Here is a 26,602-nt window from a genome sequence, read left to right as displayed (position 1 = left end):
GATTTTTCACATTTGCTGTCTGGTCATCCTATGGGGTATCATCAAACAACTACAACCCATACACAATGGGGACCACATCCAGAAAGAAATCTTTCCTGAACCCCTCTCTTCTGACCTTCAAGCAAGCTCCCAAACTCTCCAAGCTCACAATCAGAAGTCCCCCACAGACCAGGACACTGCCAGAACAAGAGACGCAAAACCTGCAGATGTATTCCCACTGCTACAATGATCAATATCTCCCACAACACACCTTTCAAGATCCATGGGTCCTATCAGAACATGCGGTGTGCCTCATCTAGTGCACTAAATGCCCCAATAACAACTATGTGGGTGAAACCAGACAATCACTGTGCTCTTGAATGAACTCACACAGGAAAATGATAAAAGACAAAAACACCACATCACCCAAGGGTGACACCTTTTACAAAGTGATCACTCTATATCTGACCTATCAGTCCTCACTCATCCTCAAAGGAAACCTGGACAAAACTTTCGAAAGATGAACCTGGGAGCTTAAATTCATAACTTTGCTCGACATTAAAAATCATGGTCTTAGGTCTTGTCTACACTGGCAACGTTAAAGCGCTACCAGCCCTCTAAAAAAACCACCTCCATGAGGGGCGCAGCTCCCAGCACTGGGGCACTGTCTGCACTCGCGCTTTACAGCGCTGAAACATGCTGCGCTCAGGGGTTGTTTTTTCACACCCCTGAGCGAGAAAGTTGCAGCAGTGTAAAGTGCCAGTGTAGACAAGCTCTTAATAAAGACACTGGATTTATGGCCTATGTGCTAACTACTTGATGCTAAACTATCTGTTTGATCTTGTATTTAGCTGTGACCTACCGAGTACCCTTCCCAGACCTGAGGAAGAGCTCCGTGTAGGTCAAAAGCTTGTCTCTCTCACTAACAGACATTGGTCCAATAAAAAATACTACCGCACTCACCTTATTTTTTTATTTAAATCTCAGCTATCACTTTTTGAGTTCAGCAAACATACAAAATATTTAGAAATCGCTCATTGTTATTTGATTCACGCTCATGTAATTTACAAATGGACAGAGTGATTATTTTGAAATTTTAGTTAGGGGTGGAGAAATTGGGCTGTGGCTGAGACACACTCTGCTCAGTTGAAGTCTAAAGATAATGGTTACAGCATAGTCTGAAATCTCCCCAAATAGGGGTTTGTTTACAAGTGAAACATGACTGACCCTAATCACATTTATTACTTAGAGAACTAAAATCGAATAGTAACATTTTAGGGTGGTCTGAAGTGGTGTCATTGAAAAGAAAAAAGGTCAATGAACAGCAAAGTGTCGCGCACAATGTCTAATTATATATAAACCACATCCATGTATTTAGGTAGGTGACCCTGATATTGCAGGTATAATAAATGAAGCTATTTATCAGACCTTATCTCTTCCTCAGCTCAGCGTTACAGTTATGTGATGCATTTTTTACCTGGGCTGGAGCACTGGATGAAAGATGAGTCAAGTCTCCGATTCTGGCAGCAGCTCGGGGATCGCTAGAGCTGATCAAAACTGGAGCACTAATGTCCATGGAATGCCTGTTATGCATGGCCTGAGAGGATTTGTGTGTCATACTGAGAGCAGTGAAGGAGTGGCGTTTCTTGGCATTCTTCTTGCCATCAATATGCCGCTGAATGGCACTGACTGCTCCTGTATTGTTTAAAGTAGAGCACTGGGCCAAATTTACTGCCATGTTGGTGTCAGATGGCAAAGGGACATCACAGCCAGATGCAGCAGCTAAGCATGTCTTGTCCATCTCTATAAGCTGTTTAGCTGATTCGTTGAGCTAAGTGCAGAGAAAAAAAAAAAGAAGAATGGGGAAATTAAAGAACTGTCACATCTAGCCATTGAACCTGCGAGTTCAAATGCTGCACTCATGCCAGCGCTATTAGGACTTCACTTACAGAAGCACCAAAATCCTTCTGAGCGTTTAAAAATAAATAGTGGAAGTCCATAATTCTAATACTCTTGCACCCATGTTGAGTGTAATCCCATGGAAATCAATTGGACTATTCGTCAAGTAGCGTACTATTCAACGTGGGTAAGAGTATCAGATTTTGGGCCTAAATGTGGGCTTAAATACACTGCAGGCTTTAGCCCCAGAGGAGTTCTATTCCTACTTGCTGGACAAACTGTGCACTTGGGAAATTTTTGTTTAAATACTAGTAATCCATAATATGTTTATTTTGCTATTTTGTATTGACTTGTGTACCAGACAAGTCAGTACAATTCAGGTTAAAGAATTCAGTTTCCTGAAAGCAGCTACAAGCTTTCAACTCCCCAAGGCACTAAAGAAGACAGTATAGTATTTCTATCCATGTCAAGCGATATGAACAGAAGAAAAAACAAAATAGTAGGGAATATAATTTATACCCACTTTAAGGCCCGTTACACAGCTAAAGCAGGCCAATGGTCTAAAACTGAGCAGCCAGAAATGGAGGAACCCAAAACTACAGCCCACTTTTCAAAACGTAACCAGAAGTAATTTGCCTGAGACTACAGAAGGAGCCATTGTCACAGCTTGGGTTAGAACTCAATACTTCCTGCATTCCCTAGTCCTGTGCAGAGTGCGCTATGCTGGATTCTTTTTGCAGACAATGCCTCTCTCATCTCAAATGCTAGGCCAGCAAAGCCTGGCTAAGTTTAACAAAATTGTTGGTGTTGAATAAAATGATGCGTTTGTTACCCTATGTACCCGTGCTGCTGTAACAGTAAATGCTACTAAAGAATTCACTAATATCACTTTGTCTATGCCCTGCCAATGTCTCCAGTATAATATCTCACTTTTCCCAGGGTTATTATAAATATGTGCTCTAGGCTTGTCAGACCAAGAGCATTTCTTCCAAAATCACTCTAATATTTTTTCTTTAAACATAGCTAATATTTTTATCTGGGTACAAAATTAAAGCAAAAGCTTTTTCCTATTGTATCATTTCAACTGAGCAGTATCACAGAGGCACCTATTCTCACAAGATGCAGTCAAAGCCTAATAAACAGGAAACATTAAAAATTATTCCCAAGAACTCTCTCCCACAGTTTCAAATTTAGCATACAGTGCACATAGAAGGCAGACATTGGAGAGGAGGCAGCATACCACTAATGTCTATTCACCACCAACTATTCATGATCAATTTAACAGCTATGGGTGGCCCTGCCCCTAAAAAATTCAGAAAACATGCTATGTGGAAGTCCCATTTCTCTGAGGTTCTTGACTTGCCAGCTAATATAACGCATATAGGAAAGAACCTTTCTGACACAGTTAGAAATTCTTTAGACACATAGAGATGACCATATTCACTGTTCTACAAGGCACATTCTGGAGTAAGAAGCATTTTCTAAGATACTCATTGCCAACAGTCTGAGCATCCCTCAAGGGGTGCTAGCAGCTGGGGGCTAAGGAGATGGTATGACTCAGCCAACAGACCTTTAGCTTAAACTAGAATACCACACAATAGGGTTTGCATTTAATGAACAGGATCAATATATGAACGAGGTTAACTAAGGTAAATACCTGCACATCTTCTCATATACTAGCACTCTGAGGTTCATCTAAACCAGAGTACACTAAATATTACATGGGATGAATATGAATTTTATTACAGTATTGCTATTAATAAATGCTAATTATTAGGGTGGCACCAAAACAACCCAGTCAAGCTTGAGGCCTCATTATGCTGCACAAACATCCAGAATGACATGATCTCTGCCTTGAAGATCTGACAATCCAAATTTAAAAACAAGACACAGCAAGTGAAGGTAACAGTAAGAGAGAGGGAGGCAAGACAAGAGTAACAGTAACAGGATCATGCAGTTATGTAGCTTTGTTGTGGAACAGCTTGACGGTTCCAAATCATTGTAAGAGAGTTCTAAAATAATAAATGAATAAATAAATAAATCGGGTCAGCATTTTTCCATAGTTCTCATAAGTCTTATGGATGCCTGTCTCCAGTTTACAAAGTCTCATTCCCAAGTAAGAGGTGATAAAACATTAACATCCAGAAAATAAATATAAATGCTTTGTAATTTTTCATCCACTGACAACCTTCACCAGCCAAACAACCACCTCCAATTAGTGATGTACTGCTACTGAAAGTGCTGGGAATAGCTGCGGGGAGTAACTGATACCATTCAATTACAAGGCCATTTTACCAGCTGCACTCTTCAATATGGGACCATTACAGGAGCCAGCACTGTGCACTGCACCTGCCAGTTTTTGCCTATAACAGCTGATCCCATTTGAGATTCTTCACGAATGTCCATTATTTCCCACTTCATCATGTTCTAAATTAGTACAGCCTAATATTTGCCAGCAGGCTCCAAGTGGCAATGAAACCAGATGGTTCTTCTCTCTTAAGTAGGTGTTACAGCTCTGCTTACCCAATCAATGGAGACACCCTTACTGAATTATTTAAAAATTTTAAGGAGGGAAGTGGAGGCACTACCACAATTTATGAGATGGATAAGTCTCTTTTCTGCCACCGAACGCGATGAACTATTTTGCTAGTGAGTATCAAATGGGCTAGGAATATCTTCAGAGTTTAATAAAGTGTTTTTTGGACTCTGTGATAGGACCCTGGTTTCACAGCAATGCCCCATATGGAGACAGAAGTGCTCCTGCTTTTACTCTTAACATCAGGACTATGATTCACTATCTAATAACCCATTTGTAAATCCCATTTGTCAATCTTATCAGAAATACAGTAATGGGCAAACGCTGTAGAAAAATGATCGGGCTCTGGCATAATAAAGAAATGCTGGAAATATTTTAGAGAAAAAGTGAATCAATATGTTTATAGCTGTAGCATTTTCTTTTCTTTTTCTTTCTTTTTTGATGACCAAGTTCCGGAGGCTTATCTTCTAGTGAATCTGGCCCCCGGGTACCAATATATGCCTCATAAAGGCACTATGGATATGGAAGAAAAAGCTGAGCTAGGAGATTGATTCCTTTTTGTAATTGGCTTTTACAACTTATTTTTTAACTTGAATACAAACCTCCCATTAAACACTAAGAATTTAAACATATCATTAATTTCTGTTGTCCTTCAGCTGATCTTTATACAATAACTGTTTTCAGTGTCAACGCTTAATGGAAAGCTCTTTAAAACTTTCCATAATTCGACCCATTGACAGTCTCAGGAACTGGACATTTCTAGAACCTGGTATAACCTACTGCAATTTACTGAATCTTTAATTTCAGAATCTGAATTTTCTAACATCTCTTTGATGTAAAAATAAAGACTTAGGCTATGTCTACATTACGGACCTTACAGTGGCACATCTGTACTGATGCAGCTGCACTGCTGTAAAGTCTCCTGTGTAGCCGCTCTATGCAGGTGGGAGAGAGCTCTCCCACTGGCATAATTAAGCCACCCCCAACGAGTAGCGGTAGCTATGTCAGTGGGAGAGCACAGCCGACATAGCGCTGTACGCACGAGCGCTTATGCCAACAAAACTTATGTCGCTCAGGGAAGTGGTTTTTTCACACCCCTGAGCAACAAAAGTTTTGCCAACATAAGTGCCAGTGTAGACATGGTCTTAGGTTGAAATCCTAGCCCATCTGAAATCAATGGCAAAACACCCATTTACTAAAATGGGGCCAGGATTTCACCCCAACTATTTATATAACAAAGTGAGGCATGGGGATATCACAGAAAACTCATCATATAACCATTATGGACAGGATCAGGGCCGGCTCCAGGCACCAGCTTAACAAGCAGGTGCTTGGGGCGGCCAAGGGAGAAGGGCGGCACCTGTGGCAATTCGGGGGCGGCAGGTCCCTCACTCCCTCTAGAGCAAAGGACCTGCCGCTGAACTGCTGCTGCCAATCGCGGCTTTTTTTTTTTCCCCCAGTTGCCGCCGCCGATTGCGAACGTGGATTATTTTTTTTTTTTGCTTGGGGCGGCAGAAATGCTGGAGCCAGTCCTGGACAGGATCCAGGTGCCGAGCACTCTGACCCTGATGCAACAGAGTGCTTAAGTACATGCTTAACTTTAAGCATGTGAGTAGTCCTGCAGTTTGGGGGCAGAGTGATCAGAATCTTGCTAGGGTGAAGTTCTACAGGAGGCTTGTGACAGGAAGGAAAAGATCCATTGGAGAGGACCATGTAAAGGTTGTGACATATCATGAAACCTGCTCCTCATGTGAGATTGTCTATAGGGGCTCAGTTAATTGATTTGGGGTCACACCTGGCTAAGATAACTGTATAACAAGCGTCAGCTTGTAGGGTTACTGTGTCCCCTCCCTATGAGGAAATGCTCACTCTAGTGGTAACTGCACTGATAACTGGGGTTTGGTTTTTCTGGTTTTGTCTGAGAGACAATGATTTTCTCAAAACAAGTTTCCTTCAGGGGCTAGTTCACCTCCACACAACCTTCGCTCTCAAAGGGAACAATGATCAAGCTCCATTTCATTTAAAAATCTGCTGACCTTGGTTTGAGCCTCGTTACTCAACAATTCACAATATAAGCTGCCATGACTCTGGCATTTAGCTAAAGACAGTCCATCACCAGGTCATACAAAATGAACCAGGTGCTATTTTTCCCCCTCCATTTCTTTATTTGGCTTTTAGATATTCTACTTGAGCCTTTACCACATGGGCTACAAAGGTACAAGCACTAAGCTGGATCATTCAGGACTATCCTGCTGCCAAAATTGTTTTATTAGACTCCGGATAAACTTTACTTTTCTGCAGAACACATTATGATGATTTTCTCTCTCTCTCTCACACAGACATTTCAATCTCATATGTGCGAGTTAAAAAGGGATTGGGTGCAAATGCTATCAAAATTGAGGTAATACAAGACTGAGCTACATTGTAAGTTGTGGACCACATACCTATACATGGGAGTAAGAATTCCCCTTATGCCTCTCTGTGGTCTAATAGACCTTGGGTCTTGGTGCGCAGGAGTATGCAGGACTATTCGCCCACTTCCTCCCTCCTCAGAGCAGATGGAATTGACAATAGAGGAAAAATTATATGATGGCAAGCATGGATTGCCAGACTGTGTGTGTGTGTGTGTCATAATCTGCTGCTGGCATAGGCTAATAGCTAATTACTATACTATGGAGCAAGGAGGAAGCAGAAGTGTTGTATCTACACTAGGAACTTTTCCCAATATAGTAATGTTGCTTAAGCGTGTGATTTTTTTTTTAAACTATATTTCTATACCAGCAAAAACCCTAGTGTAGATGCAGTTATACCAGCAAAAGAGCTTTTCTGGTTATTTATGTATTTGGTTATAGATTTGCTTTTGAGTGATGTCTAGCTGATCAAAACCACAACTTCTCTGTGGTCCTGATTCAGCAAAACATTTAAGCACATTCTTAAGTCCCATCCATGGGACTAAAGTGCTTTGCTGAATAAGAATAGGATTACTCAAGCATTTCTAGTGAAACACATGCCTAAGTATTTTGTTGAACTGGAGCCAGTCTGATCTGAGGAGTGGAATTTATGTAAGATCTCCAGAAAAACAATGTTTCATGTTTTCTATGGGCCTTTTGTGGAAACAGTTACCTAATGAAAACATCAGGGATTCTGGTTTGCAAACATAGGTATAAACAATGAAGTCATGTTGAATTCAAGCCCCATTAAAAACAAAGGGGGGAAATCAATGTCTGCTTAATAAAAAAGGATACAATGGTAAGGAAAGAAAAATGTATTCACCGTACTCTGGAGTTAAAAACAAATTAAAACTATTAATAAAGTTTCTTCACAATGTCCCTCTGATAAGATTAGAAATGTTTGTACCCAGACTGCTAATTTTTATATTTTATAGTTAATAAATATGAAGAAGGTAAACACACTGCTATTTTATGCCTCTCAGAGACTTTGGTAAATTGGCTGATTTTATGATTAAAAATAAACAGTCTGAATTTATTACAATGCTTGCAGTTCACAGTAGGTATTTGTAGAAAATATTATTCTCCTAACTCTCAATAAATTTGTTACACTAGGAATGTTACTTATACTCACAAGTGTGGTGATGTGGATCAATGAATGAGAATGTAACTACATAACTACTTCTGCCCTTGCCAGGTTAATAAGAACAACGGCATCTTTAAATGTGTTTTCGACATTCTAATACATGAGAAACTAAAACAAAAATTTAAAATGTTCAAGCAGCTTTTGTTTGTACTCTCCAAGTTTTCAACCATAGGATCCATTCTGCTCCTACTAAAGTGAAATAGCAAAACTCCAATTGATTCAAATGGAAATAAGATAAAATGCATCCTTAATTACTGATGATTTAAAGGTTTGTGGAGTAGTTAATGAAGTTTAAACAGAACAGTTCTGAAGACTTACAAGTGGGTTGATAAAAAGCAAGTATATTGTTAAAGTTATACTAAATACATTTATAATCTCCATGTTTATAGAAAGCCTCCCAATTTAAGAATAGTTTGAATGTGTTGGATGAAAGTTATAAGATCATTGCAGCAAGTGCCAATTTATATACCCCTCTTTCATACAAGGAGACATTAATGAAGTATAATGTGAAAGAAGAAATTATAATGAAAACCAAAGCATTACTAGATAGTTCTTGGTGTTAATCTCTCTAACAATCCAGTGTTGCAAGTGTCCTAATTTATTGCAAGGCAGCGTCCAGCAAATGTAGAACAGATTTTTCTGGATATGGTTTATTCACTATGGAAGAGAAACTCCCACAATCCCCCTTGCCCACTGTGATTCAGAGAAGATTTGTTCCACGCAGAATGAGACTGAAAATGAAAATGACATAGACTGTGCAGGCACACAAAGTGACAATGGGCATTCTGCTAGGGCACACTGGCAACTCTAAACTCCATGCCTCAACAGCTGCGATATAGGGTTCACTCAGATATAAAAGCCTGCTAAAAACATAATCATGCTCTTAGAGGAAGATAAATCCCTAAACATATAGCTATGCAGCAGATTGTCTATATTTCTCTTAACAGGCTTACCTAAATTCTGGGGTGGGGGGAAAATCTCTTTAATACTGTTCCTTGAAACGTAGAAGGTATTTAATAAGCTATTTTCCTGTTTAACAAGATCTTTCTTATTTAGCACCATTGTCATTTCTAAAATATCTAGAGGCTGAAGGAATGTAGTATATTAGAACAATATGTTCTTGAAAGAACGTGTCATCATAATCCTGCAAAATGAAAATAAATGATGCATGCAGCAGGAGTAAACATTAACTCATGGGTGGTGAATTGGGAATATTTTTTTCTTTTCTTTTTTCTCCAACAGTCTTTGGACAGAAAATGATTCATATGGATCTAAGACAAACAAATAGGTTGGGGAATCACATAAAATATATAGTATATTGCAAAGCATAACTCGTTACCTTTTGCAAATGAAATCTAAATGAATGACTATTGCTGAGGAGAAAAGGGAAGAAAAAAAAGAAGACAGGAAATTAAAAATAAAAGAACCCACCAAAAAGAAGTTCAGTTTTTCCTACTTCTTTCTGGAACAATTCCAGCTTTGCAGCCTTCACCCTTCAAGTATGCTGACTATTTTGTCACTGACATGTCATCTCCAGATGAATGAATCTCAGAACTGCTGCACATCTCCAACATTTCTGAGGATATTTTTCTTCATATCTGTTCACTATGGGCCAGATTTTGCCACTCTTAGTCATGGTGAGTAATATCTTACTTCACAATTGTCCCCATTGAAACCAACGGGAGAGTTAGCAGATTAAGATCCTACACAATGTCAGTAAGGTTGTGTGATAGGGTGTTTACCCCACACAAGTTGCAAAAGAGTAATATGGGCCTCAGAGACCAATTAATCAGACTGGGTGCATCCGGAGGGTGAGCCAGGACTAATTAGAAATAAAGCCCAGCTTGAGGGAGAGCAGGGTTTTGTCTCCCTAAAGGGCTAGGTGATCCCTACTGAGGAAAACCCAGAGGAGAGAAGGTGGGGAAAAACGGTTACCTATCTTTTGTAACTGTTGTTCTTTGAGATGTTTTGCTCATGTCTATTCAGGGCCGCCCAGAGGATTCAGGGGGCCTGGGACAAAGCAATTTCGGGGGCCCATTCCATAAAAAAAAGTCACAATACTCTAGTAACATGTATTTGGAAATGTAAAAAATAACCAGTAAAATACATTCAAAAATTAATTTTTAATAATTTGAAAATACACGAACTACATTATTTAAAAACATCAAATGCTTTAATGGTATGTATACATTTGCAATTACATAATGGGCTGCCGCTGGTTGCTGGTGGTGGTTGGTGCCAATGGGCTGTCACTGCCTGGGGGTGGCGCTGCTGTTGCCCAGGGCTGGGTGGGGAGCTGGGCTCTGGGTCAGGGGGTGCCTGGCTCACAGGGGCTGGGCTCAGAGCTGGGGGTCAGGGCTGTGGCAGAGGCGGGGGGAGCCTCCGACATTCTCGTGGAGGCCCCTGCGAGGCCCGGGGCAAATTGCCCCACTTGTCCCCCCCTCTGGGCAGCCCTGTGTCCATTTCCCTTAGTGGTATCCGTAAGGCTGGCTCCAACGCTTTCTGGAGCCCCGCACTCATGTGCACCCTCTCAGTTCCTTCTTGCCGTCAACTCCGACGGTGGAGATGGAGGGTTGGTCACGGAATGGACACGAGCAACACATCTCGAAGAACAACAGTATGAAAGGTAGGTAATAATTGTTTCTTCTTTGAGTGCTTGCTCATATCAATTCTATGTTCGGTGACTCACAAGCAGTATCCTTGGAGGTGGGCTTGGAATTCACGGACGTGCGGCTTGCAATACTGCTGTGATAAATGAGAGGGATAGCTCCCTTTTGTGGACACCCACCCAGCCAGTTGGTTATGAAATCCCTCTTGGTGGTTGTTCTCTACTTGCTTTACCTGTAAAGGGTTAACAAGCCCACAGGTAAAAGGAAAGGAGTGGGCATCTGACCAAAAGAGCCAATGGGACAGCTAGAACTTTTTAAAATTGGGGGAAAAAATTCCCTTTGTCTGGGTGTTGTGGTTCTCTGGGAAAGAGGGGAAGAGGGAGCAGTTAAGCTGTGAGACGCTTAAGCCAGATATGAAAAACCATCAGATCATACCTAGAGATTGCTTATTCTGAAACCCCAGATATGTAAGTAAATTAGGGAATGTGTAGAAAGACGCGATTAGGGTTATTTCTTTTTATTTCTTATTGGCTTGTGGACTCCTCTGTGCTAACCCCAAATGCTTTTTGTTTTGCTTGTAACCTTTAAGCTGAACTCAAGAAGGTTACTCTTGATGTTTAAATTTTGTAAGTGGTGTTTTTAAATCTAGCAAAAGCCTAAATTCCAGATGTATTTTCTTTTTTGTTGTTTTTAATAAAATTTACCTTTTTGAAGAACAGGATTGGATTTTGTGTCCTAAGAGGTTTGTGCATATGTTGTTAAATTAGCTGGTGGCAACAACTGATTTCCTTTGTTTTTCTTTCTCATCTCTTCCCCAGAGGGGGGTAAAGGGCTTGAGGGTACCCCACAGGAAGGAATTCCCAAGTGCATCTTTCTGGTTTCAAAGAGTTTTTTTGCATTTGGGTGGTGGCGATATCTACCCATCCAAGTTCAGAGAGAAACTGTAACCTTGGGAGTTTAATACAAGCCTGGAGTGGCCAGTATTAATTTTTAGAATCCTTGTGGGCCCCCACCTTCTGCACTCGAAGTGCCAGAGTGGGGAATCAGCCTTGACAACTGCTCTGCCGAAGCTGGCGTCGTCCTGGGCCTGCTGGGTGATGATGTAATGGTACACGAATGGGCACCTGGGCCAGGAAAGCTGCTGATGAGGCCTGCACTCTGGTGGAATGGGCCGTTACAATGGCCGGTGGAGACACCTTTGCCTGTTCATGACAAAACTTGATGCAGGTGGTTATCCATGAAGATGACTACATCCAGGTTGTACCTGCTGGGAGCATAGACTGATGCTAGCCACATCTGATGCTACAGAGATCTGAGACATAGTCACGTGTGCCAAACCCCGTAACTACATGCTGCCATATGGCCCAACAGCCTGAGGCAGACCCAGGTGGTTGTGAGACGGTGTGCTCTTCTGTGGTTTAATAAGTTCCGACATGGCCTAGAACTGCGACTCTGGTAGGAAGGCTCTGGCCTAGGTGGAGTCGAGCACTGCGCCTCTATAAACTCCATCCACTGAACCGGGTCCAGGGTTGACTTCTGCTTGTTTATAAGTAGACCCAGGTCCTGCCAGGGGATCCGCAGGTTGAGGCTGCACTGAACCTGGGCTTGTGACCGGCCTCTGACTAGCCAGATATATCTGAATGCCCCGGGGCCAGAGGTAAGCTGCCACTACCGCCATACATTTCATGAACACTCTTAGTGCAGCAGAAAGGCTGAAGGGTAGCACTGTGAACTGGTAATGGCATTGACCCACTATGAAGTGTGAGAACCTCCTGTGTCCATGGAAAATGGAGATATGGATGTAAGCATCCTTTAAGTCGAGGGTGGCGAACCAGTCTCCCAAATCCAGAGAGGGAATGATGGCGGCCAGGGAGACCATGCGGAACCTCAACTTCTTCAGATATTTGTTGAGGCAACGAAGGTCTAGGATGGGCCTGAGGTCCCCTATGGCCTTCCGGATTAGGAAGTATCAGGAATGGAATCCCTTTTCCCTCTTGTCTTGAGGAACTTCCTTGATGGCTCATACCCATAGGAGGGTTTCCATCTCCTGGGCGAGAAGCTGCTTGTGAGAAGGGTCCCTGAAAAGGGATTGGGGAGGGGAGGAGGAAAACTGCAGGGTGTAGCCAGATGTTATGGTGCTGGGCACCCAGTGGTCCAAGGTAATTCGGGCTCATGCAGAGAGGAACAGGGATAAATGGTCCAGGAAGAAAGGGGAGACTGGATCCTGAACAGAGTCCAGTGCGTTACCCTCAGGGGCACCCTCAAAATTGCTATTCACCACCCTGTTGACAAGCAGGGCCCAAATGAGGGGGCTGAGGAAGACTGGATCAAGTGCCAACACTTAAACCCTCTGCCTTTCCTCCTGTAGGAACTCTGCCGGGAAGGGCTGAGCACCTGGGTGGTGGCTGGTGCAGATGCTGCAGTTTCTGCATAAGACCACATGGAGCAGGTCCACTCTGAAGTAACCCCTGTGTAGTTTATCTACCTTAAAGCAACTTGAGCTTGTAGCTCAGTAGTTCTATCAGGACTTCTGCTTTCCACCTTCATGTCTTGAGATGGTGCTCGGAAGAAGCCTCCAGGCTCTGCTCTCCCCTGATGCCTACCAGGACTTCACTGAGTCTTGTGGGAGGTGAAGCTCTGAGGATTCCTGCTGACAGACACCTTGGCAGTACTTCTCCTGGATGACACAGGATATGTCTGCACTTGGACATAATTTCCAGCTCAAGGAGACATTATCTTGATCAGAGCTAGCACGGGTAAGCACTAAAAATGGTGTAGCTGCGGAGGTGCATGCAGCGTGAGAGGCTAGCTACTTGAGCATGTACCTAGCATCTCAAACAGGTATGTATTCATGGTGTCTAGCACCTCCCACTGGTTGTGTCACTGTAGCTATGCTTCTCTTTTAGCACACTGACTCAATCAGAGCTAGCGGAGGTATGTCTCCCCTAGCTGGAAATTACATCATCAGCTCTAAGTATAGACACACCAACAGTCTTCTCAGAGGAATAAGTCCAAATTCATTAGCTTCAAATGTTAGCCCTTCAAACACTATAAATACGGTGACTGGCTCTCAGGAGAGACAACAGAATAAAGTGGATTTGGAGTTTCTAGGCCATGCTCTTGACTTGTGAGGTGGCTAAATGAATTAATGAATAAAAAAATCCACCCATAATGAAATGTTTCTGGAAGTGCATGACAATGATTTTGCCTGTTGCTGTATCACACCATCTCAGTGACGCAAATTTTTCCCTAAAGCATTCTCCTCTGATAGAGGCCCCCATGCACTACACCCACATAGATAGAGATAGAGTGCATCCTAAGCAACAGGATTTCAGAATTTTCTTTTACAGTGTGCACCACTATGATGGCACGAGCTGCACTCATGCAGAGGCTCTTATTATTACATTAATTGTATTATCAAAGCTCCTTGAAACCCCAGTCCTGGACCCAGACCCCATTGTGGCAGGTGCTGTACACAGAACAAAAAGGCAGTCCTTGCCCCCAGGAGTTCACCACCTAGCTATACAAGAAGAGACAATGGATGGATTCAGACAGGGCAATGGAGGATTGCAAGAAAACAATGAGAAAATACACATCAGCATTATAGGCAGTGGTCTCTGCCCATCTACAGTCTAAATATTGTTAAGTTTATTGCAGGCATCACAGAAAAGCAGGCTGTTAAGGGGGGATTTAAAGGGGGATAATGTAATGTCTTTACACATGTTTATGGGGACACATGTTCATCAATAACATGAGGGGCCGTGTGGGAGAAAGCACGAAAGGAGCCTGTTTGAAAATTTAACAAGTGCGTGACAAAGACTGGCACTGCAGGCCAGCTCGAGATGGGAGTCAACACCTTGATAGTGAATAAGAGATAATAGGTAGGGTGGGGATAGGTCAGGAAGGATCTGGAAAGTGAAGAAAGCAGCTTATGTTTGATACAATAGAAAAGGAGGAGTCTGTGGAAGGATTCAAAGAGAGGGGTCAAAGCAATGGGTTAGGAAAACGACTGTTGCAGCAGCATTCTGAATGGATATGACTGGGGCAGGACTGCATTTGTCAAGGCCAGAGAAAATGATGTTACTGTAATCAAGATATGAGATGATGAGATATGAGATGATATGAGATATGAGATGATGAGAGCCTGGATGAGAATTTTAGCTGTGTGGCTGGATAGAGACAGACCAGAGGATCTGTGAAGCCAAAATGTGTTATCAGAACTTCTATTCCTGTATGGGCCAGCAACAAGAGGGCAATAGTCACACACTAACCATTCCATTTCATCGCACAGAAACATCAGGCAAGGGGCACATGGATCAGATAGGGCTGCCAACTTTCTACTCACACAAAGCTGAACACCCTTGCCCCACCCCTCCTCCGAGATCCCATCCCACCCGCTCTCACTCCATCCCCCCTCCTTCTGTCGCTCGCTCACCATGCCCCCCCCCCACTCGCTCATTTTCACCAGGTTGGCTCAGGGGGTTGAGGTGTGGGAAGGGGTGAGAGCTGCGGCTGAGGGCACGGGCTGGGACAAGAAATGAGGAGTTCAGGGTGCGGGAGGGGCCTCCAGGCTGAGGCAGTGGATTGGGATGTGGGAGGGGGTGAGGGCTCCAGCATGGGTGCAGGCTCTGGGATGGGGCTAGGGATGAGGGGTTTGGGGTGCAGGAGAGGGCTCCAGGCTGGGGGGTGGAGCCGAGGTGTTCAGAATATGGGAGGTGGCTCCGGGCTGAGGCAGGGGGTTGGGGTGGGAGGAGGTACAGGCTTTGGGCTGGGGATGCAAGTTCCAGGGTGGGGCCAGAAATGGGGGGTTCAGATACAAGAATGATACATTTATACAAATAGGATGAACACATTCAGTCGATTATAAGCTTTGTAATGATACCTTACAAGAGACCTTTTGCATGAAGCATGCCCCAGTTACATTATATTCACACTCATTAGCATATTTTTATAAAATCATATACAGTGCAACATCACAGAGGGGTTGGGGGTACAGGAGGGTGCTCCAGGCTGGGACCGAGGGGTTCGGAGGGCAGGAGGGGGATAAGGGCTGAGGCAGGGGGTTGGAGTGCGGGGGGAGGTGAGGGCTCCGGCTGGGGCTGTGAGTTCTGGGGTTGGGATGAGGGGTTTGGGGTGCACAAGGGTGCTTTGGGTTGGGATGGAGGAGTTTGGAGGGTAGGAGGGGGTGTGGGGTACAGGCTCCAGGGGGCGCTTACCTCAAGAAACTCCCAGAAGCAGCGGCATGTCCCCCCTCTGGCTCCTACATGGAGGCGCTGCCCTGTCCGCAGGCGCCACCCCCACAGCTCCCTTTGGCTGCAATTCCTGGCCAATGGGAGCTGCGGAGCCGGTGCTTGTGGCGGGGGCAGTGTGCTGAGCCCCCTGGCTACCCCTATGTCTAGGAGCCAGAGGGAGGATATGCAGGGCTGGTGCAAGAAAGTTTCGCACCCTAGGCGAAATTTCCACCTTGCGCCCCCCCCCCCCAGCCCTGCGGCAGCTCCCCGTCCCCCCACACGGAGATGCCCCCCCCACAGTAGCTCCCCCCACCCTCTGCCCTGAGGCACACCCTCCCCCCCGCAAGCCTGGGAGGCGGGAGAAGTGGAGCAGCGACAGCGTGCTCAGGGAGGACGCGTAGCAGAGGTGAGCTGGGGTGGGGAGCCCTGCGGCAGCTCCCCTCCCCTCCCGCCCTGAGGCACCCCCCCTCCCACGGCAGCTCCCCACCCCCCCCTTCCCGGGGAGCCATGCAGCAGCTCCCCACCCCAGCTCACCTCTGCTCCGCCTCCTCCCTGAGCACGCCGCCCCCGCTCTAATTCTCCTCCCCTCCCAGGCTTGCGGTGCCAAACAGCTGACTGGCGCCGCAAGCCTGGGAGGCGGGAGAAGTGGAGCGGCTGCTGCGCTGGGAGAGGGAGTCTGAGCCGCACGTGTCAGGGCGCCACCGGCAGCCCAGCCCAGGAACGCTGTAAAAAAAAATTGGGGGCACCGCTTTTTGGCGCCCCCAAATCTTGGCTCCCTAGGCAACCGCCTAGTTTGCCTTAATGGTAGCACCGGCCCTGGGGATATGCCGCTGCTTCTGGGAGCCGCTCAGAGCCACGACAGGCAGGGAACCTGCCTTCGCCCCACTGCACCGCTGACTGAACTTTTAACAGCAGTGCTGACCGGAGCCGCCAGGGTCTCTTTTTGACCGGGCGTTCTGGTAAAAAACCGGACACTGGCAACCCTAGTATCAGAAACCATTCTATACACAGAAAGCTAGTCCTATCCCTAGAGTGCAGCAGTACTCCCTTTTGCCCTGACCTTTACTTCTAAAATTCTTTTTTTAAAATCCCTCCTTCCTGCAGGAGCCCGGCTATTGCCATGAGGGATCCCTAGATGCATAGGCGCTGACTTTTATTTTTCCCCAGGAGTGCTCTACCCCAGCTTTGCCTCTAGGCTTTTCCCCTTCCCTGAAGGCCATACTCTCACTCCACTTCTTCCCGTCCCTGCTCCAACCCCTCCTGCTGCTGTGGTGTCAGAGATTGGAGAAGGGGTAGCACAGAGAGTGCCTCAGCTGGAAACAGGCTAGCTTGGCTCAAATCTCACTCACTTTCCCCTCTGCTGGCAGGCAGGGCTTACACAGTGGGTGTTACTGCTTGCCTTGCAGGGACAGCTCTCCTTGTGAGAAAGGATAAAATAACCCAGGAGTTTAGGCTGCCCACTGCCCAGCATGCTCTTTCCCAAGCCAAAACAAAATCCACCACAATGTCTGATGTCACACACATGCCTTTTCTGATTTGTCCCAAACTTCCAGAACTATTCTATTATAAATGAAAATCATTCTCATGACATTTCCTGTTGAAGCAGTTCAGTTCTGTCAACATGGGACAAAGTCAGATTTATAACTGGACACCTCTGCAACCTTGCTTACATTGAGACTTATGTCATTAACCTTGTTTATACAGCGCTTCGCATTGTTGCAATACAAATTAATAAATTAAAATAAATAATAAATTGAGGGACAACAGTAAGGGAGAGGAGGCTTACCATTTAATTCTGGGTTCCCTGCCTCATCATTTAAGTCTAATCTGTTGCACAGAACATGAGGCTTTGACAGCGCCTTCTATATATTTTCACAAGAGCAAATGGTGGCACAGGACATACAAACTGACACTGGGTTAATCCAGTTGTCAAGGGATTTAAAAAGCAAATAAAAACCATGAATTTGGATGTGGTTCCTTTTATTAGACAGACTAAAAATAAAATGGGTGAACTTTCAAGAATCCCATGCTCATTGACAAGCAAACTGGAGGAAAGTTAAATTCCCAAATAGGTACCAACCTTTTCTTTTTGTTAATTTGTTTAGATTTAGTCCTTCTCGTGTCTCGCTAACTTCAACAACAATACCTAAAAATGTACTTTTTGAGTTGAGGCTTGTTTAAAGCAACTTTTATTTATGGTGCAACTAATTAATTTTTTTAGCCTGAAAAAAAAAAATTTCACTTACATTATTTTTTGTTTGAAAATAGCTTTCAGCACAGGTCTGTACTCTTGGGCCTTCTTGCCTCTTGTGCATTGCATAGACAGTGCTCTAAAGTTCTAGAAACTTCTGTAATCTGAAGCAGCAAGCAATTAGGGGGAAGCAGTTTCTGCGCTTCACCAGAGCATTCAGCCATTGGCTCCTTGTTTGATAAAAGGTATAAGCCTAGCCAACCTATCGTAACTCTGGGTGAGTGGCAGGATGTGCATCTATGCAGCATGCTAGTTTCTGAGGACCACTGTCTTATAGGTAAGTAATTCACTCTTTCTCTGTGGCTAAATTTTGCTATATTGATTTCCACTCTTGGAGTTTATAGAGCTAGTAGAGAAATGTCTGGGCACAAAAAGGCAAGCTCAATAAGTGAAACTAATTAAGACACACATTTACAGCAACAACAGTAATAAAAGACAAATAGCAAAATGTCCATGTAAAAAATAAAAATCTTGTAGGTTTTTATTTTTAACTGAGTACTGTGCAAATTAAGTATTTGTTGCTCTTGATGCAGATTCCTTCAGGCATTGGTTCAAAGTGGACAATTGTGAGATAGCTAAAAATAAATGCACACTCTTGAACTTCTGGAACAATCTTCAGAACCTGGCTGTCAGAGGTGATCAATGGCTAAGACAAAGGCCCCCTACAGTGCAACTCCTCTAGGGAGAGACCAGAATAATGATTACGTGCTGTAGATCTACTTCAAAACCCCATGAAGTTGGGTACATTGTTGAATGGAAAATGGTACATAGAAATACGATAGGCTTTGGGATCCTAAGACATATCACCCCAAAACCTGTGAAGTTGCTGAAAAGACTGAAGTGTTTCAAAAACCTATTTTAATCGCAAAAACTAACAGTAAATAAAATACTTTTAGGGGTCCCTTCAGCAAGTACAGAGCCAAAGGGATAGATGTTTGGCCTCAGGTGTTTTTTCACTCCAAACATTGTAGGAGTATATGAACCTCAATTTTCTCTTGTAAGAAATTCCCTCAGCCACCATGGCAGGCCTTTGAGCCTATGCTGCCCCTCTCACTGGAATCCAGAGATCAGAAGCCTGGTGATTTCTCTGAATATTGATTCCACATTCCCTGCAAAACTATAAATTCACTAGCTGTGACCCGAGGAAGGAATTCAGTGGACAAAATGGATGTACTGTACCTGAGTCTGCCTAGACTTCCTGTACATTAGCATCTGATCTAAGGCAGTGCCAATGCTTTATTAGTGACAGCTAATATAATATGGAATTGCAATATACAGCAATTGGAAAGGAGATTAACTATGGCAGCTTGTTTTCCCTTAGAGTCACATTAGTTTCATATGTAAACTTTTTTAATAAGTGTTATGACTTTTTATTTTGCTTGTAGGCATTGGTGGAAATTTACAGTACCACAGATTGTACTAACGCATTAAGTTTTTGACATTAAGGTGGGGATTCTTTTGTGGAATGGTCATTGTGCTGAGTTGATGTCATCTTGTTTGCTCTTTACATAACATTTATATAATATAAAGGAACGACTGGCACAGTGGGGCTCATATAACTATTTACTAACTACATATAACATGCAAGCCCCACACATATACATGTTGAGGCTTTGGAAGGATTCTGATACAAAAGACAGTGAAAGCCACTAGAGGACTCACAAACTACTTAAAGGGATATTACCCAAATCCTAATGTTACAGTGGGTTTGGCTGCTCTGTTATGGACTGTGTTTATAATAGATTTCTAGGGTGCCAAGAGTCTGTAATATGTGTCTTTTTACTGTGCAAATCAAAATAAATAAAATAAAGAGAAGAGATCAGTTACAAGTATATAGTTAAGAATGACAATCTGCATTAAGAACAGAGGTTGTTATGCGTCATTCCAAGAGCTGAGGGAATAACGTTTCAGTTGTACTGGTCTCAGCTGTAGTGATACAGTGAGTTTTTTTTAAGCAACATTGTAAAAATAAAACAAAACAAAAAATTGGCACCAGCATGTACATTTATATAAACCAAAGAGACAGAAAATGGACAAAAACTGTGAAGACAATGCACAGTTAAGATGGAAATGTTCCATAAACCTGCAATAATCAGGCAAAACATGGCACAATCTGATTTCTTCCCACTACATCCCACTGTACATGGATTTTTAGTCTGTTTCTCCTTTGATTGCAAATATTCCAGTTTTTGATGATTGGCATCTTTGCCCTAATGTTATTTAACTGATTTATTTTTGTATGAGAGTCATTATTAAAAGAACCTGTTACCTTAAATCAAAGGGTTTTTATCCTGGCATTGTTTCATACTCTGAGACGACAAGCAGGAGTACTGATTCCCACAAAAATCCCTCTTGCTGTCAGCAATGCACCTTCAGCATGTGAAAGGCACAGCAACTATTCCTTCGCAATGCACTTCCATGGTAACCTGTTTTTAGAAGTATGCTGATGGAATATTCCATAGAATGAGAAGAACAAAGAAAATCTTTTCAACCGAAAAGAAAAACGAGCAATGTAGCCAGACAAAAGTAAAGTAAAAATCTGACATAAGAAATGAGAGAGAAAGGGCAAAATTCACTTCCAGTATAAAGGGATGCAACTCCCTTAAGTCAATAAAATTACACTTACTTACACCAGGGCTTATGGATTTTAAGAAAAGAAGTTTTTCTGAATGGGCTCATTTTCTACTTTTCAAAACCTTTATTTTTTATTAACATTAAATAACATTAGCAAGGCTTGGTTGAAGCATTTTATCTTTTTGGTTGGAACATCTCTTTGGATGCTCTCTGGAGAGAGATTGCTTTTCAGTTGGACTTTCCTTCAAAGGCCATAAGCAAACGGTGATTTCTGTAAGGGTTTGTTCTTAGGGTATTTCAAAGTCATTAATTAATGCTTTTTTTTATATCTAGCATGTTACAAGGCTTTGGGGAAAAGAATAGAAGATAGATGGTTAGCTAAGGTGAAATTCAGCTTCCTCTACCTTAGACAGAAACTCAAAGGATGGGATTGCTTTTTAAGAAGCCAAGAGGTGTTGGCTTCTCATCTGCTGTTGTTGTGTCTCAATTCTCTTACTCTCCTCTTTGATGGAGCAGAAATTGCTGCCATGCAGACCACATATCTGAAGGCTCAAAAAAAAAAAATTAAGGACAAATAGATTGTTTAGGGCCCTAACTTGTCATCCCTGTGATATAGGTGGAGAGGGGAACAAAAGAGATGGGAAGGAAAGATTAAATGCAGTACAGAAATGTAGTGGAATTCATTTTTTGTGGAAAAGGCCAAAATACTTATCATGCCTAAAAATACACACACGTTTTCTGAATATTACGTGCTTATGCATGTAATTGTAATTGCTATGGCTGCCATATTGTACAGAGATACTGCACAGTTTGGAAATTGGACTAGTGGTGGTCTACTCAGTTGAAACACAAAAACATAGAAATGTTGGACTGGAAGGTATCTTAGGGAAGAGAAGATGGTCCACAAGAAAGTCTCATTATTAGGATGTGGTTCACATCAGAAAAATGTTTCCGAATCCCTGATTTAAAGCAGTCACATGCTAGTCTATGAGATAAGATTTTGTTCTTTTATGAAGAGCTAAGTGGTTCTTTGGACCTGCCATGACTGGATGCTAAGTACTAAAAGTAACTGAACACAGCTTTTTATTTATTTATTTTTAATAAAAACAAAAATATATTCTACAAATAAACTAACTACAGGGATTTCAGTAAAGTAATTTGGTGTGCAGTCCAAGACAAAGGCTGGCACAAAGACAGGAACCATGGGAGGGTTGCGGAGCAGTGTTTTATGACCATGGTTGGAACACTGGCTAAAGCATATTTGAAGCCCTGAATAGATTAAACTGCTTTACAGTGGATTAAAGATCAAGAAGCAAATCACAAGACAATTAAAAGTGGGTCTCTGCAAAGGTAATTTCATAAGGAAAATCATTGTTTTCTCAAACAAATGTTATATTTTTTTCATGAATGTGCTGTCTTATTTGGCTGCATTTTCTTCAATGTCTTCTTCTGATCCAAACTTCTTTCAAACATTTACTCACAAGATTTTTTTCTCTGGGTTGTGCGTGTTCGCAGCATACTCTGGATCAGGGGTCGGCAAAGTTCGGCACGCGGTTCGCCAAGGTAAGCACCCTAGTGGGCCGGGCCAATTTATTTACCTGCTGACGCAGCAGGTTTGGCCGATCACGGTCCCCACTCGCCGCAGTTCGCCGTCCCGGGCCAATGGGGGTGGCGGGAAGCGGCGCGGGCCGAGGGATGTGCTGGCCGCGGCTTCCCGCTGCCCCCATTGGCCCGGGATGGCGAACCGCGGCCAGTGGGAGCCACGATCGGCCGAACCTGCCGCATCAGCAGGTAAATAAACTGGCCCGGCCCGCCAGGGTGCTTACCCTGGTGAGCCCGTGCCGAACATTGCCAACCCCTGCTCTGGATCTATATTGTGGAGCCCTGAATACCCCCAGCACTCCAAATGGTAGCCCCCATTTCTATTATCCTTTTGACTACAGATATTGGACAAGATACCAGTTACTCTTGACTCTGCTTTGCTTTAATACCGTAAGGCAGTGGTTCCCAAACTTGTTCCGTCGCTTGTGCTGGGAAAGCCCCTGGTGGGCCGGGACGGTTTGTTTACCTGCCGCGTCGCAGGTTCGGCCGATCACGGCTCCCAGTGGCCGTGGTTCACTGCTCGAGCCCAATGGGAGCTGCTGAAAGCGACGGCCAGTATGTCCCTCGGCCCGCGCCGCTTCCAGCAGCTCCCATTGGCCTGGAGCGGCGAACCATGGCCACTGGGAGCCGTGATCAGCTGAACCTGCGACGTGGCAGATAAACAAACTGGCCCGGCCCGCCAGGGGCTTTCCCTGCACAAGAGGCAGAACAAATTTGGGAACCACTGCCGTAAGGAATTAATTTAAAAAAATCCTTATATTGTTTAATCCCAGCATTTAGTGCCCCTCATGCAATAAAACACATCGCAATAATGGGCTCACATGTTATCAATTGCAATTTGCTGGTTTGCAATACGGTATAGCTATGTTACAGTTATTGCAATAAGGAACATAATTATACAGCTCAGTCATTGATTCATGGGGTTCTTTTATCAGAGCCACTACTTCTTTGGAGTTTAAATCTAGCATTGCTGCTGCATTCAGAATTTCTACTTAACAACTCTAGCTTTGAGTTTGTACTTCTTGAGTGTGCTGGTGGGATCTGTCCTTCCAATTACTGGGTGTCCCTCCTGTCTCAATTTTTCATTACTGCAGGTTTAAATCTATCAGGACATGCTGTGTTCTTCCGTCGCCTCAATCTTACACATGCCAGCACAGCTCTAACACCCTCATGCCAATATAACAGATAAAAAGACAGTATTGTGAAGCCACAATGCTTAAAGGAGAAGGAGCTAATACACAGGTAGCAAGATTCAATGGCTGGGCAAAAGACTATTTTGCAGTCTGATAATTTTTGAACCAGGAGACTTAAAATGGGATTATGGTTACATTTCAGGATTATTTGAATCTGGAATATCTATTTGGAACAATGGTAATATTAAAATAAAAATAAAAAAACAACTCTTTTGAGCAGCAGGCAGCGGAAACAATTTCAAAACCCATAATTTATGGCATTCAGGGCCTAGCTATTGAGAAACGGTACACTGCTTACAATATGAATGACATTGCTAAATTGTTTACTCAAACACAAGCAAAACTTAATAAATTAATCACAACAAATAATAAAAAGTTAAGGAAAATCAGGAAGGTAAAGAAATTATTTGTACTGCTTATGGGAGTTACGTGTTAACTACTATAACCAACTTATTTGGGAATACTGAAAAAGGAAAATTGCCTGAACTTATTAAAGATCAATGGTTAACTAACTGATATTGCCCTCAGTATATAACAAAAACTATGGCTAACTGGCACTATGCTGAATCATATACACAAATTCCCTTTTAGTATCATTCATACTTTGGGATTAGTGACACCCCATCCTTTGAGGCACGTCATTCAAAACAATCTTGCTTCGTGTCCAGTTCCACGTACATTTCTTTTGTAGTATCACTACCAGTATTTCCTCACACAACATTTGACAAATTGGTTACTGTCCATTCAGCAGGTTATCTGGAAGTCAGCACCTACATGAAACAACTGGATCTATGTCAACTACTAGTGTATCACGCAGCAATGAAAAACCGGAAGAGCATTGATCACAGTTTGTTGTGTCAGCCATGTTTTTGACACAATCAAGAAAGGGGATGAGGGAGAGGTAAGAGAAGGATGAGAGCTGGGCTAAGCCCATTGTAGCAGTCAATTATAACAAACTGACTGGATCTTACACATTGAGCAGAGAGAATCACTAAGCATTAGCTTCCATCAAGCAGCCAATTTTTCAACAACAGCTATTACACATCCTCATTTTAATATTATTGTTCTTGTCAGGTGCAGAATGTGATTTTTATGCTTTACTGAAAATTCATCTATGTTGGAGTTAATAATCAGACACAGCACTAATTATCTTTGTTTTGCCTCAAGTAATTAACTAAGAAATTTGGAGGACTAGTTTCTGGGGGACATCACATTAATGCTACACACAATGGGTCTAATTTTGTACCCAGTACATAAATGAAGAGTAACTCCACTGAAGTCAATAGAGTTGCACCAGTATAAGTCTGCAATCAGAATCAGGCCCATATATTAGTATGAAGCTACTAGTGCTTATAAACCAGGCCTGTTGCAGCAGAGCATACTACAGGCAAGTCACTCAAGTGTATGATGCACAGAAGCTTTCTGCACCACATGATGCCTTTGACCAGTTGAGGAGGAGGAAAACAGATGCAAACTGGTATTTTGAAATGAAAACTACTTAAGAAAAGTGCTTGTGACAGAGTTAGAATCCTCCGAGGGAAACCTCAAGTACAACTGAAATATGGAACACATTTAACCAAAACATGGTTGCAGGTTGCATACAGGCAATACTGAGGGATAATGATCCCAAGACAACATGCCAGTCTGGAATATTTTCAAATTAAGAGCCAGACTGTTGCCAGCCCCTGATCAGCATATGCCCCTCCCCACTTGTGATACCCATGCATAAATTAGCATTGTCTGTAATCTGTATACTCCTATGGGCACAACAACTGCTGGATAGCTCTGCTAACCGCCCCAAAGGTGACTGGGCTGGCTGGTTTTCCACAGGAGCACTGGGACCAGATCCTCACCTAGCAGAAATCACTGAAATGCCATTGAAATCAACAGAGCTGTTCTGAATTACATCAGCTAAGGATCGGGCCTAGTGTATCCCCTGAGAGGGTAGCAAAGGGTCATGCTACCAGAGCTCCCACTAGAGCAGGGAACATCTGTAGTGTCCCCCGTGAAGGGCTATGCTTTCAAACACAGCTGACCCTAACTTCAATTGTTTCTATCTTGCTTTCTTATTACAAACAGGGCCCCAAATAGTTTGCAGAGAATATAAACAGGGAACGTCATGGAAAATGGAATGCAGAGAGATGGATAGAGAGGTTATCAGCACCTTCTTCTTCTAAGGTGACTGGAAATCAGGCTGCATAGTACATTTTGTATTGTGATTACCCTCTCCTATTTTCCATATGTATCACTGAGATTAAACCAAAACCTCTTGACTGGAAGCCATTGACAATTCACAGGCGTACATCCTGTCAGCTGGGTTAAATTAAATTGACCAGGATAAAAGTAAATTCATTGGGTGGCTTATATCAAAACACCATAAACAGTTTCTCTTCTCAGCCATTCCAAAATAGTTTGTCCTCTTTTCAGGAACGCCAAGGTTATTCTGACCTGCTGTGTGTTTAAATAAACAACAAAAATGACAGAAAGCATGCACAAACAATTGTGAGCTTACCTCAACATAGAGGATAGGGAAAATTCCAATTTTATCTCCCAGCATTCCTTCTGCCCAGTTATCATCTACTCGTCTGATAACAGTCAAAATTTCATCCTAAATTCAGAGAAATAGAACCACACACAATAGAAAGTTAGATTTTATATGGAAAGAGGAAAATGCTTTATGATAACCCTAGATTCATTATCTAATTAATATGTAAGATTTCTTCAGCCTGTAACTGCCTGCATGCTGTACAGTGATTGGCATGAAAAAGTCAGCATTTGCCAGTAAAGTTATTACTGTCTATATTACAGTAGCAACCAGACGACCCAACTAAGATAATTGTGCTAGGCACTGCACAAACCCTCTACACTTGGAGCCAAAAGTGTAAATTCCATCTCAAAGAGACATAACTGTGCTAACTCTGATCAAGCTAGTGCACTCGTAATTGAGTGTATCAATGACAGTGCAAGCAGCGGGAGAAGCTAGATCTCGTGAGTCCATCCCTAGCATCTCGGATACGTATGTACTAGGGGCAGCTCATGCTGCCCCTGCTACACTCCAATTTTTTGGGTGCTAACTCAATCAGGGCTAGCACAGGTATGTTTCCTCAAGCTGGTATCTACATCTCCAGCTTCAA

General features: G+C 43.1%; 1 protein-coding gene across 3 annotated transcripts in view; it reads right to left on the bottom strand.

Moving 5' to 3' along the window:
• The window catches only part of SH3RF3 (SH3 domain containing ring finger 3), a 378,424-nt gene that overhangs the window by 84,203 nt on the left and 267,619 nt on the right, over positions 1–26,602 (bottom strand). For 2 of the 3 annotated variants that reach the window (XM_034758087.1, XM_034758086.1), the window contains exons 3-4: positions 25,981–26,076; positions 1,457–1,810 (exon numbers count right to left, since the gene is read on the bottom strand). In XM_034758087.1, coding sequence (XP_034613978.1) covers positions 1,457–1,810; positions 25,981–26,076 — 450 coding nt within the window. The remainder of the gene's footprint in view (positions 1–1,456; positions 1,811–25,980; positions 26,077–26,602) is intronic. The other variant, XM_034758088.1, reaches the window with a different exon arrangement.

This window comes from Trachemys scripta, chromosome 1 (genome assembly GCF_013100865.1).
Source record: "Trachemys scripta elegans isolate TJP31775 chromosome 1, CAS_Tse_1.0, whole genome shotgun sequence".
In the NCBI taxonomy this organism is placed as follows: Eukaryota; Metazoa; Chordata; order Testudines; family Emydidae; genus Trachemys; species Trachemys scripta.
The sequence above is the reverse complement of the archived record's forward strand: the minus strand, read 5'-3'. Positions and strand labels throughout refer to the sequence as shown.